Raw genomic sequence first — 24,414 nt, 5'->3', positions numbered from 1 at the left:
TATGCACCACTCCTTCCCACCCATGCCAAAGCCCTCTTCCCCGGAGCACCCAGTCAGTAGGGACAGCATAGTCAGTTCAGCGTCTCTGGTTCTTAAATATGAAGCTCAGGTTACTTTACAGTACCCCCAGATTTTCACTGGGCTGCAGATGTAAACCCAGAGCTGCTTTGTAGAAGGTTGTCAGAGGGAATCTGGAGAATTTGGTTAGGGCTTTTGGTAGCCATGACAGCACAGAAGTTGGTTTTGGTTTCGCAATCGTGCATTTCTTGGTTGCGATCTTCAGAGATTTTTAGTAACTTAAATTCTCTTTATAGTGTTAAAACACAAATGATCCTTCACTTCTAACCCTGTTTCTAGACCTATTCTCAAAGCTCCTGTTTACAGAATTGGTGGTGGTTCCCATAAAACTCCTCCTTTTAGGCTTGTGCTGGTGGATACTACAGTAGAGCAAAGCAGAAAGGATGCTTGGGGAAGACCTGCAGCTGTTTACCTCTCCCAGGAAAGCTTGGGTTAGCAGGATTGGGTGTGTCTGAGAATTCCTTACATTGTGGATAGGGAACACGGTGGTCTTTGCATCTCCAGGATGTAAGGGGAAGAGCACCTATGTCCCTATGTAGAATGTGAGGTTCCTACTCCACAGTGTCACGTGTGACTAGACTAGGGTTTTCCAAGTGCTTGTATGCCTGTCCGATGGAAGGGGTTTTGGGGGCGAGACGTTCCTGCTGAAGCTCCGTAACACCGAAGGGGTGGACGGTGACTATGCCTCATTCTCGGGCTCTCCTGATCCTTATTCCTTTGTTCCTATGTTGCTACTGGCAGTCCCTTCCTGGAAGAGCTGATCAAAGAAGGGTGTTAGAATAGTGCTGGCTTCACCCCTTCTCCTCAGGGAAGAACCTGCAGCTAGGCTTGCCCCCTGCGTCAGCCCCACAAGCTCAGATACTGGGGTGCTAAGCACAGTGGATCGTACCCAGGAGGGGCTCCCAAATTGCTCTAGGAGTGGGCGAAGACTTACGGGTCCTGCCGCCCGCCCGCCTTCATTCAGTCCGCGCGGCTTCATTTCAGCAGCGGGGGGCTGATGGGGAGAAGTCAGACTGGATTCCCTTTACCTACTAGAATGTGCCCACGGTCCAGGTGGCTGCATCGGGGCGGGGAAGAGTCTTTCACTTTGAGAGACTCTGGAGCCCCTTGTTCAGCAGGGCCCCGGCCTGACCCCCAGCTGCAGTGGCAAAAACATCGTGTGGGAGGAGGAATCATTCCCATGCAGCCAGGCAGAGGCTGTGAGCTAGGGAGCTGCTGTAAAAGCAAGGCTCCAGCTTGAATCCTTGCAGTATCACTGTCCCCAGGAGGAAACACCAGAGCATTGGCTAGATGCATTTTTACTACACTCTGTATGTAATATTCCTCACTATTGGGAGAACACATGCTGTCTGGCACGGCTGTGTGATGGAGGGGAGCAGGCATCACATTGTGCTTTTAATGATCTGGGAATAAAGAGAGTGCTATTTTCTTTCCATTCTTTCCCAGCCTTGCCAGAATCCCTGAATGATTTGTGGGGAGGGGGTTCCGGTCCTTCCTGCGGTCCCAAGTATCTTCAGCCTGCAGTAATGCCCTGTCACTGGTTATGTTGCAGGGTGCTGGAGCTGAAGCGCCTACTGTCCAGTCGGTCTCCAGCTCCTGCGCTGACGTGGGTGAGGCCAGAGTTCTGCGAACCAGGAGAAGTGCTCGCTTCAGGAAGAGGAGGCGGCGGATATGAGAGAAGCATGGGGAGAAATGTGTTAGTAACTCCGCTGTGAAGCCGTTATTTCTCACTTGAGGAGAGAGACCTGGAGAGGCACTTGTGTGAGGCACAGCTTAGAAATAGCCGGGGAATCGTGACTCCAGGCCTATAGCAATGGTTTGAAACAGGCCTCTCTCGCCTTCCCTGTGGGCATGCAGGTCTGAAGTCACTTGTTTAGCCGTGAGCAGTAAAGACCATAATTACAAGGCATGCTACATTTATACAGTGCTTTTGTCAGGGTTCCCTCCCCACTCTGAACTCTGGGGTACAGATGTGGGGACCTGCATGAAAGACCCACTAAACTTATATTCCACCAGCTTAGGTTAAAAACTTCCCCAAGGCTCAAATTCCTTTCCTTGTCCTTGGACGGTATTACTGCCACCACTAAGTGATTTAACAAACATTCAGGGAGGGGCCACTTGGAGCCCTATCTCCCCCCTCCCCCCCCAAAATAATCCCCCAAGCTCCTTCATACCCTTGGGTTTTTAGGACACTAAAAACCCATCAGGTTCTTAAAAGAAGAACTTTATTATAAAGAAAAAAGTAAAAGAAGCACCTCTGTAAAATCAGGATGGAAGGTAATTTTACAGGGTAATAAAAAGATTTAAAACACACAGGATTGTCCCCTAGGCTCAACTTCAAAGTTACAAAACAGGAATAGTATCAGAGGGGTAGCCGTGTTAGTCTGGATCTGTAAAAGCAGCAAAGAGTCCTGGGGCACCTTATAGACTAACAGACGTATTGGAGCATGAGCTTTTGTGGGTGAATACATGCATCCGACGAGGTGGGTATTCACCCACGAAAGCTCATGCTCCAGTACGTCTGTTAGTCTTGCCACAGGACTCTTTGCTGCTAAAACAGGAATAAACCTCCCTCTTAGCATAGGGAAAATTCACAAGCTAAAACTAAAGATAATCTAATGCATTTCCTTGCTGTTACTTACAATTTCTGTAATTTTAGATGTATCATTTCGGTAGGAGCTGGGTTACCTGCTTGGTCTCTCTCTTTGTTCCAAGAGGGAACAAAAACAAAGAGCACAAACAAAACCTCTTCTCCTCCCCTCCTCCCCAAGATTTGAAAGTATCTTCTTTCCCCCATTGATCCTTCTGGTCAGGTGCCAACTAGTTTAATTGAACTGATTAACCCCTTACAGGTAAGTGATTCTGTACCTCTGGCCAGGAGGGATTTGATGTTACTGCATATATAAAGGTTGTTACCCTTCCCTTTATATTTATGACAGCTTTAGAGACAAAGGCCCACTGTCATATGGACTCAACAGCCCAGAGTCCTTGCAGTCAGTGGTGAGAATTGGTTGTAAGGTATTGCAACTGATAGTGAGAGTTTTGCACGATTAGTTGCTAAGAGTTTTGCACGATTGGTTGCTAAGATAAGACAAGTTTAAACAAAAACAAAACCGAGGATGACAGTTTAGGTAAAGAGGAGTGAGCTCTTGGGGAGAGGAATGTTTGAAGGATGTATTTAAAGCTATTGGCTCCTGCTGCAGAGCCTAAACATTGTCCCAGTGTCTTCTCTACACCTTGGCTGCCATGTGCCCCTTGCTGATGGCCTTAGCAGAGTTCTGGTGATGGGGGTTCACTTGGGCTGCTTTGTCTGCAACAGTGGAGCAAAGATACTGAAGGTCCTACACTAGCAATGGCAGCTGTTGTCGATTTTTAAATTCTCAGTGGCCAGAGTGGTGGACTTTTAAATAGAGTGCAGAAGATGGTCTCCATCAGGCAGTGCTTTTAACATGAGTAAGATCACCCACAAGCCACAGCTGGGCAAAAGGAGTGTTTAATTCTTAGAGGGCCTGGGGAGTTGGATGCTTTTCGTGTCTCTACCATAGACTCTCTGTAGGGCAAGCGGTTTCCTTGCCTGTATTCACAGGGCTAACACCATACTGCACAGGTGTGCTGTGGTCTGATCAACGTAAAAAACATCAACAGCTTTTGGTTGACAGGTACCAAATAAGTGCAAAGATTTTTTTGCCTTGATATCCCTCCTCAGTTCATGGAGTTGTTCTCATTTCTTTTTGATTCTTTTCTTAAATGGCTTTAGAAACTCTGTCCTGTGACTAATGAGAGGTGAATGTGTCCTTATTACAGGAGTCTCTGAATGAAGCTTGCTTTCAGACGTGGCAGTACCAGCTGTTCCTTGCACTACCGACCAGTGACGCGTCAAATAAACTGACTCCGCAGTTCTGGGGAAGAGAGGAAAATGGTTGCACTGTTTTTCCCAACACTTAGCCAAGTCTGTATATTACTACAGTTCTCGTTTAAAACCACTAATTGGGAAAGTTAGAGACGGAAGTCTTTCTTTTTTTCTTCTTCTTCTTGACACAGACTGATTCTGTTCTAACACACTTACAGTCTGGCAGCAGCATGGACAAAGGTGGGAGAAGACTATTGGAGACAGGCGTTAAAAATGAATGCTTGTTTGTTTTTTGTGTTGGAGCCTATTTATATAAATGTCTGTCCCCAGTTCAGAACATGAGTCTCAGTCTGTGTTTTTTAATGCTGTGGCAATGCTTGTGGTTGACAATTAACTGGTTCTGAGGTGACAACACTGTTGAATGATCAGTGGATTTATTTTGTACCTGAATGATTCTGACTGTTTGATTAAATGTAAATGTTATATTTTTCTCATTTACAAAGATTTAGGCATGTTCTTTCTGGCCCCACAAACAGGAGAGGTTTCATTTGAATATGCTTTCCTGTAAGTGTTTGGTCTTTGACAACAAGAAAGGTGATGTTTGTTTCCTCACATAGAACCCAGGAGGGAGTGGGAATCAGCTGATCTTGTGGTTAAGACACAGGACTTGGTTACACAGGATCCCCTTCCTGGCTCTGCCGCAGATTACAGTGCAGCCTTGGGCATGTCACTCTGTCTCTAGTTCCTCATCAGCAAAGCAGGGATTTTTGTCCCCCGGGAGTGCTAAGGCTAAATGAATGAAAGCTGGTAAAGTCTGAGTTCCATGGATGAAAGACACTGGGGAAGGGCAGAGGCTGTGGAGTGGCTCTAATTTCCCAGGAGCACGGCAGTGATTTCAGGCTGTAGTGATGCTATGAAGCATGGCCTCGCCGGCAATGCTTTGTCCCACCCTATGCTTGTGTGGTGCTTTCCAGGGTCGCTAAGTCCCAGTAGGCCAAGGTGCTATTCAAATGTTAAGCCTGTATAGTGCCCAGAGAAGGGAATTTCAGGCGAGTTTCCCCCTCCCAAAGTGGTGTGCGAGCCGCCACCCTCCTGCATGAAATTCACCCCAGGGCACAAGCTTTGCCATGAAACCATGTGCAGCACTTGACACACAGCTGCACATGGTTTCATGTGGGGTGTAGGACCTTCTGCCCTGGAGTCAATGTGCCTTTGTGAATGCCACTTAGGTAATGACACCTGCTGGGCTGACTAGCCAGGCTGCCACTATGCGGCACCTGATCTCAATCTTTGGTGATTTGAACCTAACATCAAAGAGAACTTTGAGAATTATCAGACACAAACATGATTTGTTGGGGAAAAGTCACCATGGCTTTTGTAAAGGGAAGTCATGCCTCACCAAGCTATTAGAATTATTTGAGGATGTCAACAATCATATGAATAAGGGTGACCAAGCTGATATAGAGTACTTGGATTTTTAGAAAGCCTTTGAGAAGGTCTCTTAGCAAGGGCTCTTGAGGAAACTAAGCAGTCATGGGATAACAGGGAAGGTCCTGTTTAAAAGTTACAGTGAGGTAGAAAAGTTTGCAGATGATACAAAATTATTCAAGATAGTTAAGTCCAAAGCTGACTATGAAGAGTTACGGGAGATCTCAAAAAACTGGGTGTAGTCTGCGCCCGCCCACTTCTAAAGGCCCCTCCCCCAGTTTCTGGTGGTCATCTCTGGTGATGGGGTCTAATTGGAATGCCTCCTATTGAATGGGTTAATTGGAATGTCATGGTTGACTACCTCACACTTGGAGGGTTGAGTGTGGTATGTGGCCAGCAAGCTAGGACTAAGGTATGGAGCATGGGGGGAGAATAGAAATAAGGACCATACTATAGAGCATCCCTATAATTCAAGGACCGGGGATGCCCACACCTTTGGTCTAGGTGGTACTCGACCAGATGGTGGGGTGGGAGAATTGGACTGATTCTGGAAGCTGTCCTCAGGCTCTATTGCAGAGACGGTATATGCATAGTGTGCACAGGTTCCATCCTGTGTGCTGGCACCAAAAGGGGGCTTGTCAGGGAGGTCTCTCCAGTGGTTTGGCTTTAAAAGTAACCCCCTTCCCCTACTGTGCTACAACCATGCCCAACACCTGGATTCTGTTGTAATGGATATTGGAGAGGACAAGAGTGGAATTCCCAAAACCATTTTATAGAAAGAGCCAGAAACTTAATTAGTAAATGAAGAAAACTTAAGCTACAGCTCAGCCCTGAGCATCAGTCATGCTAGCGAGTCCTTTACTTATCTGTATCTATTACACAGCTGAAGAAATGATCAATAAGCAAACTTCCACCTAGAAACCAAGTGAGGTCATCCGAAACTATCACAGCCCTCGCTTGTCTGAAGTTGAGCCTCTATCTTCGGTGGTTATAACAAATTAGAGTTTATATATCTTCTGCCTCAAACACTTCGATACCATTTCCTTCAAAAAACCAAAAATCACTGCCAGCCGACACCTGCAGACCCAGTGCTCCTGAGCAACCTCTTACCATTATTTGTCAAGAAAACATGGAAACAGAGGCAGGTTTTTATACTTTAAGGTGGCACTGACGTACTGTCATGATGACAGGCCCCACAAGGTGGATAGGCGTATCAATTAGCACATTGCTTTCAGAGGGGTTTTTAAATGAAAGCATTAGTTCTGTTTATCATCTCCACCCCTCCGCTCCCTGAAGACCCCTGTCCTATAACATTGGACCTAGAAAGTGGAGAACCTACTTCAGAAGCTGTCGTTTTCCCACCTGGCTGTTTTGCAAGTTTCTTACTGAAGAGATTGGCCATTCTAGACAGTGCGTGTGCACTCCTGTAATACTTCGCATCAGTGAAACCTTATAACCATTAAATAAAGAAGCCTCAACTGCTTCTCAGAGTTATTACGTGGTACAGATGGGGACATTGAGGCACAGAGAGACTAAGTTATTCAACAAGTCAATGGGGATGAGAGGTGCTTCCAGACACTAGTTTGTCTGTTTTTTTCCCCCCTTGTGGCTTCCTCTTTTTTTTTCCCCTTTGTCTTGGATAAGCGCTGTAACCCACTGGTTTCCCCTTTCTTCTTTCTAGTTTTTACTCTGAGTCATCTGTATTGCAGACAGACTATTTAGGGAGCTTGCCATGCAGCTGGGTTTGCTGGGAGATGGGACAAAGAGCATTGCCATGCTGAGCCAGTGAGAGAAGGAGCCGAGGAGAGCCCGTGAGAGGAGGAAACACTTGATGCGCAGAGCCAGGTCGGTCCATGTAACACAGAACGACTAGTCATTATGGAAGTCTGGATCCAATTTTTGTCTAGAGGGAAGGGTGGGGGGTGTATCGACTGGGCAAGACATTTCTACTTCTCTTACCCGGCTGGGAACTGGGGCTGGCTCCGCTAGTGGGCAGAGCAGTTTGTGTGCTGGGGTAGCAGAATGTTTAGGGATGGGTCAGGCAGGCTGCTGAAGTCAATCCCACTGGCTTTACCTAGTGTTGATCACTGTAGTATCTATGCATTGAAGTCAGTGGGAGTTTTGTCTGTGGGGGAACAGAGTAAGGCTTGTAGGATTTGGCCTGTTAGGAACCGAGAGAGGGAGCTAGATATACCCCAGGCTCTACAGAGCTGCTGCTGTCAGGAATGATGCAGTTTTTCCCCCCCAAACAAGTGAAACACTCCTGGATTTGTAGGTGGCTGCAACCCCTCTGGGCCATTGGCTACTGCAACAAATCCTGTTCTGATATGAGCACTGCAATCAAATGCCTGGGTCAGAACCTAGGCACCCATTTTGGTGCAGCATTTGGCCCCAAATGGGCAAAACAAGGAATGGGATAAGAGGAAATGTGTTAGCGGTTCGTTACAGACAAAGCCATCGTTAAGTCAGAGAGGTCTCGGCGAAGCGTCAGGTTATTTCATGTTATTTTCTCTAAGCAGGGGAAGAGTGAACCTGGCCCAAGCGTGCATTCCTTGTATCAAAATGTGAGTCGCTAATCAAGGATAATGCAGATCTAACTGTAGGCTACAACTTCTGTAATGTGGCTTCTGCATCTTCTGTAATGTCAGCAGTCCCTGAATGGCTTCCTGATTTCCTCGAATCGGCATATGGCCTGGTTGAGCTGACACTAGAAAATTCCAGTTTGGTTTCATTTTGGTTTGTGGGTGTATGGGAAAGAGTGCACTGGGGAGGAAGCATTGTGGGAAAGAAACCTCAAAGTGCAGCTGCTGCTGAGGGTGGATGCCGAGAAGTTCCCTGCAAAAGTGACACGCAGGAGGCTCTCTGCAGTGACACAACGCTCTCAGTTGACCACCTCAGGCAGTGATGTTTCAAAGCGACGTGCATGTAAACATTGCTAGGGTTACCCAAAGCTTGTGACTTGCACGTGCAATGGGGCCGGCACTGCATGTGGTTTGCAATGTTGCAAGATCATGTATAATTGTGGGTTTTGCACATTCTCTTCCTTTGCAAATGCAAATTAGACATTATTAAAAATATTAGCTCTTGGTGGTTACAATTAACTGCAATTTAAGAGCATAGATGTTGGGGGTTCTTCCCCCTGGAACCTTTCAAACGGGTTCACTCTAATGTTCGAATACGTGTCTATCCCTGTTGCCCGAGGGGCTGTACAGCACTCTTGGATTTCTAGTTTCAAGCAGGTAATAGCTGTCTGTTGTGTGATGGTTCCTTGTTTATGCTCTACCCTTGCACTTGTGGGTCACTAGATTAGGTTTGGGCCCTGAGCACATGTGACCCCTGTTAATGTCCGTGGGACATGTAGATTCTCCCTTGGTGCAGCCTGTTGGGAATCCATATGCAATTTGAGTTCCTGGTGTCCCCAGCATCCATGCAGGAGCTTTCGGTCTTCAATGCTACTGACCCAGGGTGCACACTAAGTGGTTTCACTTCCCTCCTCTAATGACTCAGGAAATGGCTGGTTGAGGGGCGCTCACCAGAATTTCATCACCTCTTCAGCAGTGGTGCCAACCCTGCCAGCTGTTGAGGGAGCTTGGGACGTAGTGCCCCAGTCCTACATTTGCTTGCACAAGCTGGCATTTCTGTACATGACGTGCACCGTGACCCGATCCGCTGGTGCAATGGGGGGGGGGGGCATGTATTTTGTGCGTACAGAGTTAGAGGCTGCAGTGGGAGACATGGTCCCTTATGGTCAATGAGCGTGTTCCCAGTCTCGTTGGGTTGATAGTGTTGGGCCACCTGCTATCCTTGCTGCTCATCCCGAGCTGCTCTTAGGCTTGTGGTGTGGCTTTCAGACAAGAAGACCTGGCCTGCCAGTATTTCTTGCTCTCCGCCATGTCGGAGCAGGAAGATGACGAGATGTGCTGGAATAACTTGGAGAACTTCCGGGTGAAGCTGATCTCGGTGATAGACCCCTCCAGAATAACGCCTTATCTCCGCCAATGCAAAGTGATTAACCATGACGACGAAGAGCAAGTGCTTAACGACCCCAGTCTGGTAGTCCGGAAACGGAAAGTAGGTGGGTACTGGGCAGCTTCCGACTCGCCACATGTGTGGGGGGGGCCTGGCTCTGGGGTGATACACTGGAATGAAAATGCCGAGGTGTCAATTGCTCCTGTAGGCCACATGGTGTTACCATCAACCCATGTAGTGCAGTTCTGGGAATCATGCTTTCAAGGTGCGTCTTTTCCCAGCCATTTGAAGATGGTTTTCTCTAAATCCAAATAAACGGTAAATAATTCCTTCTCCTTGAGCTAACGTGGTGAATTCTCCATCACTGGCAATTTTAAAATCAAGATTGGATTTTATTTAGTGATTTATTTTAAGATATGCTTTAGTTTGGGGTTGGCAACCTATGGCACGCGTGCCGAAGGCGGCACGCGAGCTGATTTTCAGTGGCACTGTCACTGCCCGGGTCCTGGCCAATGGTCTGGGGGGCTCTGCATTTTAATTTAATTTTAAATGAAGTTTCTTAAACATTTTAAAAACCTTATTTACTTTACATACAACAATAGTTTAGTTATATATTATAGACTTATAGAAAGAGACCTAAAAACGTTAAGATGTATTACTGGCACGCGAAACCTTAAATGAGAGTGAATAAATGAAGACTCGGCACAGCACTTCTAAAAGATTGCTGACTCCTGCTTTAGTTCAAAAGGAATTATTTCTGAGACGTTTTCTGGCCTGTTATATATGAGGTCAGACTAGGGGATCACAGTAGTCCCTATAGGCCTTAAAAAGCTCTGAATCTAGGATAAACTATTTCTGTGCCTCAGGTTCAGAGGGACTCTGGCAACATTAGAAAGAAAAATTAGCCTGTATTACTAGGAGTCCCTGGGGTTATTTAATCTGAGAACTTTAAAAATCAAAGGTACTTTTCACCATCTATTCTATTTTACAATATTACCCCTAGCTCTTTTTGTGACAATTTTCATCAGTAGACCTCAGTGCTTTACAACAGAGGCCAGTATTGTTACCCCCATTTTACAAATGGGGAAACTGAGGCACGGAAAGGGGAAGTGACTTGCCCAGGGTTACGCAGCAGGTCAGAGATGGGAACAGAACCCAGGGCTCTGGAGTCTGACCAGTGCCTTAGTCTCTAGGCCACGCTGCGTCACTGTTAGGTGTTTATAGTGTAGTAGCCTCCAGAGGTCTGAATTAGGATTGAGATCCCGTTGTACTAGGTTCTGCGCAGACACCACTCCTTCCCAAAGAGTTTACAGAATCAGACAGCGTGGGCTGTGAAACAAAGCCGTTTACTTTCCCTTGCTTAATGAGTTACACTTTCCAGTTCTTCTTTGCCACCATCGCAAGGAACTGAGACTGGAAAGGCTTATTGTGGACCTCCCTTGCCTTCGTCCCGCTGAGTGTAGGATTCTTCTCTGCGGGATATTGACTAGCACACACTCTGCTGTTTGGGTTTCCAGCATGGCAGGGAGTGTTTAACCTCAGAATGACACCATGAGAAAGACCTGCCTGTGAAAGCATCTCTGGTCCTATTCGACTTCATAATTCCAACTTTAAAAACTGGTGACAGACTCCCTGCTTCTCTTGCTCTCACTGTGACCCCATTTGTAGCAGGAGACGGAGATTGCGGTCCTGCTGACCTCGAGAGCAGAGCAGAGGCTCCAGAACTTCATGGCAGATACTTTGCCCCTTGCAGGATCGGGACATCTGTGCCAGAAGTGGGGCCCATCTAACCATCCCCTCTTCTTGAATTTGAGACCAAAGCCGCCCAGAGTTATAGGAACTGCCATGGCCGTTTCATTCAAGCCTGCCTGCTCTCCTCCTCGCCTTCAGCAAGGGATCGCTTCTCTTGCAGCGCCTGCTGTTTGCAACACTGTAGTAGGAGCAGAGGCCTAGGGGCAAACCCTGCAGCCGTTGCTCAGTTAAATCGCCAGTGAGAGAGTTGCCTGGGCCAGGCCTGAAGGGTTTGACACCAAGGACTCTCTTCTGTTCTTGCTTACAGAGGAACGCAAGTACCAGCCATCTCTGGAAGTGCAGGGAACGTGTGTTACCCTGACATGCCATGTTGCAGTAAGCGCCTTTGTTTCTGTATTGCAGGCGTCCTCCTGGATATACTTCAGAGGACGGGCCAGAAAGGTTTTGAGGCCTTTCTCGAGAGCCTTGAGCTTTACTACCCACAGTTATATATGAAAATAACCGGCAAGGAGCCCAGCAGGGTCTTTTCGATGATTATCGGTAACGTTTTGATTCATTCCCACAACAGTCTCTCTATTTGATGCTGCTTTGCAGCTAGAGGAGACCTCGAATTCCACGGTTCAATCCCCGGTGGCTCGTGTGGGCAGAGCCCCAGCCAGCCGTTCAGACTAGGTCACTGGCTCGAAAGCTCTTCAGCGAGGGTCCGATCCTGCAGTCGGACCCCTGCGGGGAGAGCTCTGCGGAACCCGCCCAGATCCGATTGTAGGTTGGAGACTAAACACACGATGCTGTGTTAGGCGCTACATCGCCACCCTCTCCTGGGGAGCGCCAGTGCTGCTCCCTGTATCCGAAGGAAGAACGGGTGCTAGATAATGGCCCGGTTTCCCCTCATGGACTGCTCCGCCATGGTGCAAGCAGACCGAATTCCCCGTGAAATCACCAGCAGGTGCCCCCACTGAACATGGGTCCCAGAGTGGCTGAGGCCTGAGGCGCTGTTCTGGAGCACTTGGCATGTCCATGGTACAGGGTGAGGTGGGTCGTTGCTCCTTCCGGCTCTAGCCAGCTGTATGTTCCTGTCAGCATGACTGTACCGGGTGTGATCGTGCTGGCTGGGGGGACGGCTCGGGGGGACGGGGGAAGAAAAGCTGCTGTGGCGCTGACTACACGCGCCATTGGCTAGACAGCACCCGCAGGGAAGTCTTGTGATGCTGACTTGTGATAAGGGGACCTCTCTGCCTGGGGCTGGCGACTTGGGCTGGGCCCGACTGAGGGGGCCGGGGACTATGTTGTGTGAGTCTCTCTGTTGCGCAGACACCGCGGGGGAATCGGGCCTGAGCCATCTCCTGATGAACGAGATCACGAAGCTGCAGAGCGCCGTGCAGGAGGAGAGGAGGAAGGCCCAGGAGCTCAACATGTGGCTCCATGCCAAGGAGGACGCGCTCAAGGAGATGCGGGTGAGGGACAGCGTGCTGCGGAAGCACCAGGAGAGGGCCCAGAAGATGAAGGAGGAGAGGGACAACTTGGCCAAGGAGCTGCGGAAATGCAAGGATGAGAACTACGACCTGGCCATGAGCTACGCCAAGCAGAGCGAAGAGAAGAACGCAGCCCTGATGAAGAACCGGGATCTGCAGCTAGAGGTCAGTGCCTCACCCTCTCTCCTTCCTCCCTCGTGCACCCCTAGGATTGGAAAGCTGAGCACAGTCGGGCCTTAGCGACCGGACACCACAGTCCGACGGGTGCCTCTCTTCTGCACCGCGTGCCAGGAGTCCTGAATTCGCTGGGCTGGGCTAGTGCCTTCAAGGGGTTTTTTGACATGGGGTGCTGCAGGCCTGGCTTTTCCCTCGGGCAACAAGGGCGCATGCGATGCAAACGGCATCAGGCGGTTGGCGCTAACTCGCAAGCCTTTCAGCCCAGATGCTAGCGGCTGCATGTGCTAGAGAATGAACAGGGTCTCCCCTGGGCAGGGATGGGAGACGCTGGCAGGGCTGTCCCTGCGGCTTGGCCTGTTGGCTCAGGTCAAACGTAGCAGCAGCTGGGGGAAGCTTGCAGCGCTACTGCCGTGTATCTTGCGCGTGGGTAGACAGGTACCATGTGCTGTGGGTAGAGAGGGCTCTGCTACATTCCCCCGGGGGTGGGGAAGGCATTCCCCTCATGCTTCTTGCTGGAGGATGGGACTAAAACCATGCCACTACAAAGATTTCCCCCTCACCGGCCGGCACTCCCCACGTGGCTCCTGGCGAGGCCTGACCAGCTCCAAACTCCCCCTCCCCCTGCAGATTGACCATCTGAGGCACAGCCTGATGAAGGCCGAGGACGACTGTACACTGGAGAGGAAGCACACGATGAAACTGAAGCACGCCATTGAGAAGCGGCCGAGCCACGAAGTGGTGTGGGAGATCCAGCGGGAGAAGGAGCTGCTGCTGGCCAAGTATCAAGAGCTGGAGAACACACTCCAGGTCTGTGGGGAGGGCGGGCGTTGGGACTCTGGGACTGATTGGGGTAGCAGCTCTGCCTCACTAACGCAGGCTTCTCCACGGGGGTTGGTGTCAGGGCCCCTCTTGGTGAGGCCGGGGAGCTTGGCGGGGTGAGAGCCGTGGGTTAGAGCAGAGCATGCTCATGGGTGCGTTGTGGCAGAGGGACCCCCCTGAGCAGTGGTGGTGGGTTATATGGTGTGTGTGAAGGTTGACAGCAGCTAGATGGGCTCGGAGGGCAACGGGAGAGGTGTGAGCAGCCCTGGTGGCAGAGGAGTACAGCATTAGCGAGAACAGCTAGGCCTGAGGCTCAGAAGGGTTTAAGTTAAGGGCCCCAGACTTGCCCAACTCATTCTACACCTTCCCCTGAACTGGCGGCCGTGACAGCAGGATGCAGGGCTGGACGGGGGCGCTGATCTTGCCTGGCAAGATCTTACCTTCCGGTGTTCTGCAGGGCTGCACGGGAGCCTGCAGATCACACCTGCCTGTCAGGAAATGGAGCAGCGCGCAGCTGCCTTCATCTTTAACATGGAGGGCACAGCAGCCTGTGGCGAGCACAGGTCCTGGCATGTGATGCCCTGTCTTGCTCAGAGCAGCACCTACTGGGACTCTTTCTCCAGGCGACTCCCCTCCATCTCCCAGATGAGGGCAGCCCGGTGCTGAATTGGAGAGCATGTTGCTCACCTCCACTTTAACCCAGAGGCAGAGTGGAGGCCATGGGGGTGGTGGAAGGGGAGTGAGAATTGGCCACTAGTGCTGTTAGGCTCGGGTAGGGGAGAGTGCCTCCTGGCTTTCCTAGCCAGTTGGGCCACCCCTCACTGTATTCCCCTTCCCCCTGGAGGTTGCCAAGGAAGGGAACTTTGAGAAGAACAGCCTCTACATCCAGGCTCTGGAGGCTGATCGGAGACGGGCACTGGGGGAGCATCAGGAGCTGGTGAACACCATCTACAGCCTGCGCAAGGCGCTCCAGCAAGCAGAGGATCTCCAGGACAAAGTACGAAGTCTGGCGGGAGGGGGGAGAGATGGAGTAAACTCAGCATGGGGAGCATGTGTACAATGAAAGCCACTCTCTTCCCTGTGGAGCAGACCAGTGCAGCGCCCGGGCAGCTAGCACTGCGGCTTGGCCTTCTGGCTCAGATCAAACGTAGCAGCAGTTTAATGAGAAACATGATCTGAGATGGGTACTCCTCTGCTCTGGTACTGACTCCCTGTCCTTGGGAAAGACGTGGCCTCTCTGCTTCACGTGTAAGATGGGGATGATGACGCTGATCCACCTGGATCGCCAGGAGAACTGATCAGTTACTGTTTGCAAAGTGCTTACATCGGCCCCACATCTCCTTTGCCTTCCAAGCACTTTCCCACCTGTAAACCTCAATATGCTTTCTCAGTAGGAGTAAGCATCATCCCCGGGGGAACTGAGGCACCGAGAGGCCATATGACTTGTCCAAGATCATATGGTAAGTCTCCTTGCCCTCAGACTCGCCCTCCATCCACTTAATCGTTGGTGTAATTGGCATTCGGCTTGGTCAACTGTAGAAGAGCCTCCTTGCTTTGGCACGGCTCAGCAATCTGTGTCTGATATTTACACTACAAGCCACAGGTGTTTCAAGAGTGAAGCAAGCCCCTTTGCCTCCGGCACTGGGTGTCTCGGTCAAGCAAGCCCCATGAGCAGGGCGCTTCTGTGCTTTGCTTGCAGCACGCGGAGGAGAAGGAGGTGCTGGAGCTGCAGTGCATGTCCTTGAGGAAGGACTCCCGGATGTACAAGGATCGCATCGAGGCCATCTTGAAGCAGATAGAAGAAGTGGCTGCAGAAAGAGACCAGGTGATAAAACTTCCTGTTTGGAGCCCAGCTACCAAAGATAATGGGAGGTGTAGGCTCAGACACCATGTCAGTGACACGCTTTGCCCTCCCGCTTTCTGCACCAGGCGCTGCTGACCCGAGAGCAGTTCCACATGCAATACTCCAAGAGCCTGGTCGACAAAGACGCCTACCGCAAAGAGATCCGGGAGCTGGGGGAGAGGTGCGATGAGATGCAGCTACAGCTGTTCCAGAAGGAGGGCCAGTTACTAGCCGCTGAGGCCAAGCTGAAAAAGTTGCACCTGGAGCCACCCACGCTGGTAAGTCTGCAGGAATACACAGCTACATGCAGGTACTGTGCTATGGGCAGAGGAAGAGGCTGGGGGGCCCTGGCTCTGGGTATTGCACTGACTTCAGACACTGGCGCTGCCTGTAGTTGGGATCAGCCTCGATTCCGCAATCAATGGCTGTGCTTAGACAAGGGAAGTTGGGATTGGCTGCAGTAGAGCTCACCCTGGTTTACAGCGTAAGTAATCTCCACCAGTGCAAATGCATCCCTTCCTTATTTGCATTTGGGGCTGGCCCTGGTGCATCAAGGCCAACTGAAGCCCAGGAAGGACAAGGCTTGAGCCATTGGGGTGAAATCTGTGGGTGCGGGGGAGATGTACCATAACTCTGTTCCTAAGCCCAGAATGAAAAGAACGCCCTAGTATCATAGTCTCTTGGGTGGCTTCTGGTTGGGCCGGTTGGGACAGGTAAGAGGGAGGAAATCCCTGCGTCTCAGTTCCTAACTTTTGTTCTGTTCTACGTGCCATCATTGCCGCTGTCTTGCTGTGGAGCATGCTCTCCAGACTGATCCCTGACTGGCTTGTTTTCTTACAGTTCCAGACTTCTGACCTAGATGACGTCTCACCCAGGAGTTCCCAAGAGGTGAGGAAAGTGGCTAGCTGCTTTTATACTGGAGGCCAGCCCAGTGGCTGGGTGGCATCGGGTTCGAGAGAATGTGTGCACCAATCCTGAGTCATCCAAGCACATCTGGGCTGCAGCTCAGATTCTGGGCCAAGATTTGTAGCTCTGTGAGTGTAACTTTAAATGCTCGGGATACAAATAAAGGGCCCAGTTCTGCAGCCCTGACTTGCATGGGGAGCCCCACTGACTCTGAGCAGATGTGACGAGTCTCTGCGAGGATGCACCGAGACAGCCTTTCCAGCATGGTCCCTAGCATGGCCAGATTGCTTCAGCTGCCGTGAAGCAGGAGCCAGCAGTTGTCTAGTGTATTGCATCTTCAGTCAAGATACAAGATGTGAATAAAAGGGAATCCTCCCCCTGCCTGGATATAAAGGAGCCCCAAGTATTCCCAAGTCTCAGCCAAAGCCAGTGCAGCCTGAATCTCCATGGAAAGCATCAGGGTGAAGGGGGAGTTAGTGTCCTGTAATGGGGTGGGGAGCAGGGCTGGTTTAATTGATTGAAACCATGGCAACTTTGCATCTTTCAGGTGAGATCTAAGGTCCTGGCCACTTGTGATCATTTACAGATCTTAGCTCTTTCCTGGTGACCTAATTAAACCCCAATGGAGGCAATTACAACCTGCCTCCTTGCATCCCCTGGCCATCCCACTGGAGAAGTCACCCTCCACTTTTCCCCACACTGCTCCAACTGTTGTGTAATGTTTGCTGCTGCTGCTCCCTGCCTAGAGGCAGCTGCATTCAGCGGTAGATGATGAGACTGATGTGGGACGAAGGGTGCCATACACACAATAGAAGTACTATCCTATTGGTGTGGGGTAGTGTTTTCACTGGAGAATTGGCTTCATTCATGCATAGCACTTGTATCTACAGGTGCGTCACTAAGGTGATATTGCATAGGATGGGTCGGCTGCCTTGCAACTCTCGCTAGACAGGAAAGAGAAACTTGTGGAATCCTGGGGCTCTGTTTTTGTTTTTAATCGTTTGTCTTTTTTGTGGGAGACGAGGAGAGGAAAATGAGTATTGCTATTTCCCCAGAAGAGACCTATTTCTTTTTGTCCCAAAGCTCTCTTTCCATGGAAACCTGGATGAGGACACACTGCTGTCTGATAAAAGTAAGACTTTTTTTGTTTAATTTCTACTTGGAGACATTAGAGCAGTATTCCCGATACAATATGTCTAGTGGTTCAAGCAGGCAGCTGGGAGTCGGGACCTCCTGGGTTCTGCCCCTGGCTCTGCTGTGTAGTCTTGGGGCATCAATGGGGCCTGAATTCTCAAAAGTAATTAATGGTTTTGGGGGCCCCAATTTGGGACACGCTTTTGGGACTCCCAGGGTGGGTGCTCAGCACTTTGAAAGTCAACCCACAGAAGGTGTCTCAACTTGGGTACGCCAAAATGGAGGTGTCTAGACCCCCCCGGTCATCTCGCGAAAGGGATGTCTGTGAAGCCCCCTGCTGAGCACTTAGAGCTTTTTACCTTCATTCGTCTCTTCATGACACGTGATCTGGGAGGGTCCTCAAGTGGCTGCATTCTGGAAGGCTGTGTTGGGCTAGCTCATTATAACCGCACTAGGCAATACTGTTCCATTTGATCCTAAAGTCTCATTATTAAGAGATTGCCAGTGTATTGATGCCCCCAGGAAAAATGAGCTTGGAGATGTGCAGGGCCTGACTTTTCAAAGATGTGGAGGACTCTCTGTCCCCAGTGAAGTTAAGGAGTACTGCGGGCACTCGGCATCTATGAAAATCAGACACTATGTGACTTGCCTGGGCGCGCTCTGCTTGTCAGGGCAGATCTGAGAACAGAGCCCAGGTGTCCTGACTCCACTTTAACTGAGTCGTGCACCTTTCTCCATGCTCTTTGCTGGGTTGTTTTTTTTTCCCCTTAAATGAGGTTATTTTCACTTGGGTTTTGACAAAAGCAGAACTAGCTAATGAACACACCATCCCCAGTTCTGCTTTTGTGGAGGTTCAAGTGGAAATGACTCATCATTGAGGAAGACTTGACAGGCTACACTGAGGGTTTGAACTACGCTTCCAAAAAGAAGAGAGAAACTGCCCCATGGGAGCGTCTTCCTGTTTTCACCTCCTGAGGGGCTGAATATTTTTTTCACCCATTTGGGAAGGGAGATCACTGAAAAGCTTGAGACGCTCTGGTCTGATTTTAAGTCCCAGTCCAGGTTAGCAGGTTGGTAGCGATCTCTGCTCCTGAATGGATTGCTGTGAGTTCAAATTCTGCACTCGCACGATGAAGTCATAGTGTGAACTGCACAGTTCTATATAGGATTGATCTTGCTAGAAAACTAGGCTGTGTTAACGCAACCCTCAAGGGTGTGTTCTAACTAACATGATATTAAACATGACTTAGCTAGTGTGGACAGTGACCAGTCATGTTTAATATCATGTTAAGCAATGTGACCTCTCAACTTATCTTCGTTAGAGAACAACCTTAAGGGGCTGCTTTGTTGAGGTCCCTTGGGTTCATGCAAAGATCCCATGTCCCTTTTGGAAAAGAGTTAGGGAAAAAACCCACTGTCCTGAGCAAGATGCCAACAGCTAGTAAAATGGCAGCTTGCTCCAGTGGACTGAGCTCAGAACAGGAATCCAGGACCTCCTGAGGTCTGGTTTTCACTTTGCCACTGACTTGCGGTATAGTTTTGGGCGAGTCACTTCAATTTTGTCTCCTTTTCCCCACTCATCTGTCAACGGGGGATAGTAATGCAGATTACATCCCAAGGAAGTTGGAAGACTGGCTTAATGTATGTGCAGCACCTTGAAAACGCGGCGCACTCTGCACGTACCAAGCAATAACCTCCTACACGAGGTGTGAGCTATTGCCAGTGACCCAGTGGCTATCGCCCTTCACCTGCATCGGTTACTGTGTTCTCGCCGTCTCACTTGTTAATTCTGCAGAGCACTTTGGGACACCCGGGGTATGAAATGTACAACGTGTACAAGCAGTTGGTTCTATTCTAAGGTTGTAAAACCACAAACCAATGACGTGAAGAAGGATGGGCTTGTGATGAAAGCCCTGGATGGGGACTCAGGCGATCAGGGATCAATTCCTGGCTCTGCCATGCAATCCCTGGGTGGTCTTGGACAAATCACTTCATCTCTCTGAGCCTCAGCTCCCTATCTGTACAAAGGGCGAATCTGTCCTTTGTCTGCCTTGTCTCTATCCAATGGAAAGTTTTTGGGGGCAGGGGCTGCTTCTAGAACAGCAGGGGTCCAAGTGCTAATGTAACACAGATAATAAATAACACCAGTTTGCGAGTACACTTGCAGTTTTTCCTTCTCTCTTAGAAGATCTCTCTGAAGGTCGGGATCAGCAGTTCAGTGCGTTAGAGAGCATTCAGTGCCTGCAGTCATCAAACGTAAGTGTCTTTGTGAACCCTCCGCTTTTTGGGGCCTCGTTCACGACGATTAACATTTGCATTTGCGATAGGCTTGTCCAGTTTGGAGGTACCTGGCACTTTCGCGGGGAGAGTTATGTATTCTCATGACCAAATTCATCCTTCAAATAACAGCAGGGCATCATTGTCCTTTCCATCTCTTCTGGAAGCTGCTGCTCTTCGGGAGTGGTATGGGTGGGAATGGAATCTGCCAATCTACACATCCGCTGCCTCGCTGTCAGTCAGGAATGTACTGTTTCATGGCATATTACAAGAATGGGCAGCCTACAGGCGCCATCTCCGGTAGGGCGTTTTTGGGACAGTTGTTGGTGTTTCTCTCATCCACTTGACCTTTACATTAGGATTTAGTGGCTGATCCTGCCTTCCTTGCACACCCCAAACTCCCATTGTTGTCGTTGATCATTTATATTGCTGTAGCGCCAGATCGGGACCTTTGTTGCGCAAGGTGCTGTACAAGCACATAGTAAATGCTTGTCCCTGTCCCAAAGAGCTTACACTCTATGGGAGTCTTGTTGAACAGGATTGGCTGGACCTAATTCAGGAATAATCCACATTAAATTTAAAGGATGATATCGAGCCTCTGATTTTCTAGAATTAGCACTGGCAACGCTATTTGGGTTTTTAAGCAATTTCCTATTGACAGGGGAGTGTTTCCTTTCTCATCTGTCAGCCGTTGCAAATATCTCTCAGCTTCTCCTTTTTCTCCTAACATCATTTCTCCCCCTGCTCCCCAAACCTGCTCTAGCTAATTAATGTTCAGCGTCTGTGTTGTCTGGGCACTGATGTTTGTGATTAAATGGTCTCCAAAGCAATATTGCTGTTCCTATTCATGCTGCTGGGAAGAGGATGTGAACCTCCGGCTGTACAAATGGATGAATCCAGACATCCCTTCTGTGCCCCAAGGAGCTCTGCTGTCATTGCAAAAGGAGATCTTAAGTGGTTAATCTTCTGATTCTGGTGTTTAGGGCTTCACCCTCCAAGCCCTCACTTGGGCAAGTAACCCCATTGCCTTTGGTGGGATCGGTAGCATGAGCACTAATCCGTAAGCGATGCAGAAGCGGGCTCCTGTACAGCACACAGTGGGTGCTGTGAAGAACCAACCTGTTCAGGAGAGATGAGGGCAGTTCAGCATTCGGGGAGGGAATAGTGGTGGAATGGATCTTCAGTCCATCGGATGCCTTCAGAAGGAGGCCATAGAGTTTTAAGTGTGAGCCAGGGCCTGAGCCTGACTCGGCCATGCACAGGATAATAGGGCCAGGAATGAATACAGGAGGCTGTAACGTTCCCCGGGGACCTGTGGACATCAGAAGCTGCCAGCGCAAAGCGTGTGTGCTTTCTAAACGGCAGCAGCACCCAGAGGATGCATTTGGCCATGAAGTTGCTCTCAGCCCGTTCACTGGTACAGGTTCATTTTTAATGAGTGAATTGAGCACTCATGGAAACCACTGGGAGCACACCTCCTGGCACTGCATGGACAGCAGCTGTCCATGTTCTCCACACCCCCTCCACTGCCCTGTCCATTGTGCCTCTTTTGTCCTTCAGGGGCCAACTCCAGAAGTTGTCTCATTGCCCACATAGTTCCTGGTCTCTCTGTAGAGCAAGGCTGGCCCCATCCCCACCCAGCCCCAAGCTTTAACTAGACCAGGCCTTTCTTTTCCTTTCCAGGAGGGTGGCCCACCCAATGGAGAGCTGGCTGAGAAGGAGCGGCGGCGGATGAAGGACAGCTTTGAGCACTATCGGAGGTCTGGCCTGTGCTCTCGGGACTGCTCTTGCCATGTTTGCGTAACCTACTGGTCACTGTGTGTCATGTCCCCTGCTGTGCCTGATCCACGGAGGATGAGAATCTGTTACTGCCTTCTCTTCTAGCTCAAGCCGTAGGGACTCGTGCATTTAGTCCCAGATGTGCCGAGCACGTTAGCCAAAATGGCAGCCGTTGCATTGCACTGAAACAAGTGTGGATGTTTTCAGACACATGTATATCATGGCCTGCGTCATAGGCTGCTTCATGCCACTGATCGATTCCACCGTAGTTTAACAGAGCGGTACCCAGAGGACATGAAACTGGGGGTGGTCACCTGGATCATAGGCAATGGATCACAACGCCACTCACTCAGATTTGTAGGGGGTCTGTGCAGGGGCTCATGGGCCATGGGGGTCAGGCTGCTGGTGGGGGGGAAAAGGGGTTCCTGAGAGGAGGTGGTGAGGGTCAGGTGGCAGGGACACAAATCTATGCCCACCCCACCCCAGACTTTTAATGGCACTCTGCAGTCCTGGGGGCACCATACTTTGGGAACTGCTGGCTTGGTAAGTTTGATTTATTTTACTAGCTCAGGGTTCTATCCTGCTACTGCTGACACCAAAGACCAAGCTCCTATTAATGAGACTCAGGGCAGGTTTGAGCCCTTTCAAAACGATTGCAAGTTGCCGAGCGCCTCTGTCTCAGTCTTTGGGGATTGAAGGGACTGAGCATCATGTCAAATGCAGATCTGAATTTGCACACGAAATAGAAATGATCCAAAAGAGCTAAATGCTGGAGCAGATTACAGGAAACGTCTAAAACCATGTAGTATTGCTTCTGTAAGTGGTAGTGTGCTGGGGTCTTATGTAATATTTGTATTCAAGAAGGAACTGAGAGTCAGGAAATTCTTGCATTCAGTTGTACTGTACATTGAGGAATATAGGAATGGCTCTACTGCTCTAGACTAAACCCAATAAGCTTCTGATCACAGTCTATATTGGATGCTTGAGAGGAGACCCAGAACACTAATCACAATTGTGGATAATTTATTTGACAAAAAAGTTGCCCCAATGAACAACGTTGATTCAACCAGTGCGCCCCAGAAGGTACAGGCGTGTGCTACTGTATCATGGAAGGAGACTTTTCCTGACCTTCAGCAGGTGATTACTTTGTGTCCTGGTGCATGGAGGTAGAAAGGCTGCCTTAATTTTTACTTTGGCCAGTGTCACTGCAAATGCACAGTCCTGTTTGACTGAGTACTAATTGAGTTTTTTCAGTTTGCTGGTTTATGTGTAATTGAGAAGCTTGTTGCTCATGGAATTTTGTTTTCCTCATAAATGTTTAACCTAACTTACAGAAAGAGGGCATTGCGAAGGGTACAGAAGGGCAGACACCATGAAGTGGACTGGGAAAACAACACTGGTAGTGACAACACGGACACTGAAGGCTCCTAATAGCATCAGCTCGACTGCAACGGGAATTACAAAAAGTTTGCTGGGGTTATAGTGCAAGAATCTTCCCTTCTGCCCATCTAAGCTGATGGATATTTAAAACTTTTTCTCAATAACCACCTTGAACATTTACTACGTTGAAGGCACTGGACTGGGATGCAGGAGATCTGGACTATATTTCTGCCTCTGCCATAGGATTGCTATGTGACCTTGGCCTGGTCACCTAACCAGTTCACATCTCTGTGATTCAGAACCCTAATTCTTTTATATATTTAATGGGGATGATGTCCTTCTAGAAGTGGTATGAGTCTAAATGAATTAAACTCCAATTGCTCTAGCAGAAATCCTTACCATCATGGTGCTATGTTAGTGCATTGTAGTATTCTGTGCAAAAAACAGTCCAAGTAAAAAAATACACTTTTTTATTTGCTTCAAAACTGGACTAAATGGCATGCTTAAAATATGCTAAACGTTGTTATGGCAACACCACACAACAGTGGGATATGGAAAAACCCTCTGTGTCCATAGTCAACCTATTAGCTTAAGAAAATATTTTCCTTATGATTTCCAGAAAAATAACCAAATGAGGGAGAATGTAATACCAATTAATGCCTCAATTCCACGATTGCTAGCACCATCAGTTAAAAAATAACGCCATCTTCCTCTCCCCCGCCCCTCCTCGTGAGACTTTAATAAATGGTGGCTTCCTTTTATTTTATTATTTGCTTCCTGCATTCATGTTATGTTTTCTTCCACACCCATAAGGGCTAGAACTTTACTGTTTTATTTTTTTAAATGAAACCGAAGGAGCTGGGCCATTAAGCATATTTGGAATGGCAACATTGTGGTCTTGTAACTCCAGCTGTGTGAGCAGGCCTCTGGTAGAGCCACTTGAGCTCTGTGCAGGTGTCCTGGCCAGGTACTCCAACAACAGAAGGGCCTAAACCAGAAAACTAACCAAATCTAGCAGGGTGCAGCGGGCGTGCCCCTATATCATTAGCAAATATAAAAGCAAACACACAATAGCATAGGTTTAACCAAAACTAATTTAGCTCCACAGTATTGAATAGCGTTTTGAATATACATCAGTTGCTGTTATGTTAAGCAGGTCTAAGGCTCTGTGTACTATCAGAAAGAGAGAGCACTAGTGTGCTGATAGTGACTTCAGATGCCCAATGCTAATAGCAAAGGAGAGAACACACTCCTTGCACGTTACCTGCTGTCCTTCTGCCCACCTGCAAGTGGACCTATACAGCTGCAAAACGTCACAGGTTTTTCTTTCTCTTGGATATTCAGTCAGCCAGAGGTTGCTGAGGTTTCTCGTACTACTCTGATAAGTGGGATGTGAGACCTTACTGGGCCCTGGCTTCCTCCTTTAGTAGTCAATACCCTTGGCACTGAAGGGCTATCTCTCGAAAACCTGGGTCTGGGGTCTGCCCAAGCTGTGGATGGAGGAACAGGCTGGCCAGAGCTCAGGATGACTAACGAGGGTGTCCCTTTCA

General features: G+C 49.2%; 2 protein-coding genes across 2 annotated transcripts in view; both read left to right on the top strand.

The window, feature by feature from the left end:
- SNAPC4 (small nuclear RNA activating complex polypeptide 4) overlaps positions 1-3,968 on the top strand; it is a 30,545-nt gene extending 26,577 nt beyond the window's left edge. The window contains exons 23-24 of the mRNA XM_065418640.1: positions 1,631-1,774; positions 3,883-3,968. Of these exons, the coding sequence (XP_065274712.1) occupies positions 1,631-1,753 (123 nt within the window). The 3' untranslated portion in view covers positions 1,754-1,774; positions 3,883-3,968. The remainder of the gene's footprint in view (positions 1-1,630; positions 1,775-3,882) is intronic.
- Positions 3,969-9,247: 5,279 nt separating this feature from the next.
- On the top strand, positions 9,248-23,405 carry CARD9 (caspase recruitment domain family member 9). Its single transcript, XM_065418980.1, has 12 exons — positions 9,248-9,431; positions 11,480-11,617; positions 12,389-12,714; positions 13,354-13,533; positions 14,399-14,542; positions 15,245-15,370; positions 15,475-15,666; positions 16,235-16,276; positions 17,378-17,426; positions 19,617-19,684; positions 21,389-21,465; positions 22,819-23,405. Exons 1-12 carry the CDS (start codon positions 9,248-9,250, stop codon positions 22,913-22,915), a joined length of 1,623 nt encoding a protein of 540 aa, XP_065275052.1. The 3' UTR covers positions 22,916-23,405.
- Positions 23,406-24,414: the final 1,009 nt, after the last annotated feature.

Source organism: Emys orbicularis, chromosome 18 (assembly GCF_028017835.1).
Source record: "Emys orbicularis isolate rEmyOrb1 chromosome 18, rEmyOrb1.hap1, whole genome shotgun sequence".
Taxonomy (NCBI): domain Eukaryota; kingdom Metazoa; phylum Chordata; order Testudines; family Emydidae; genus Emys; species Emys orbicularis.
The sequence above is the reverse complement of the archived record's forward strand: the minus strand, read 5'-3'. Positions and strand labels throughout refer to the sequence as shown.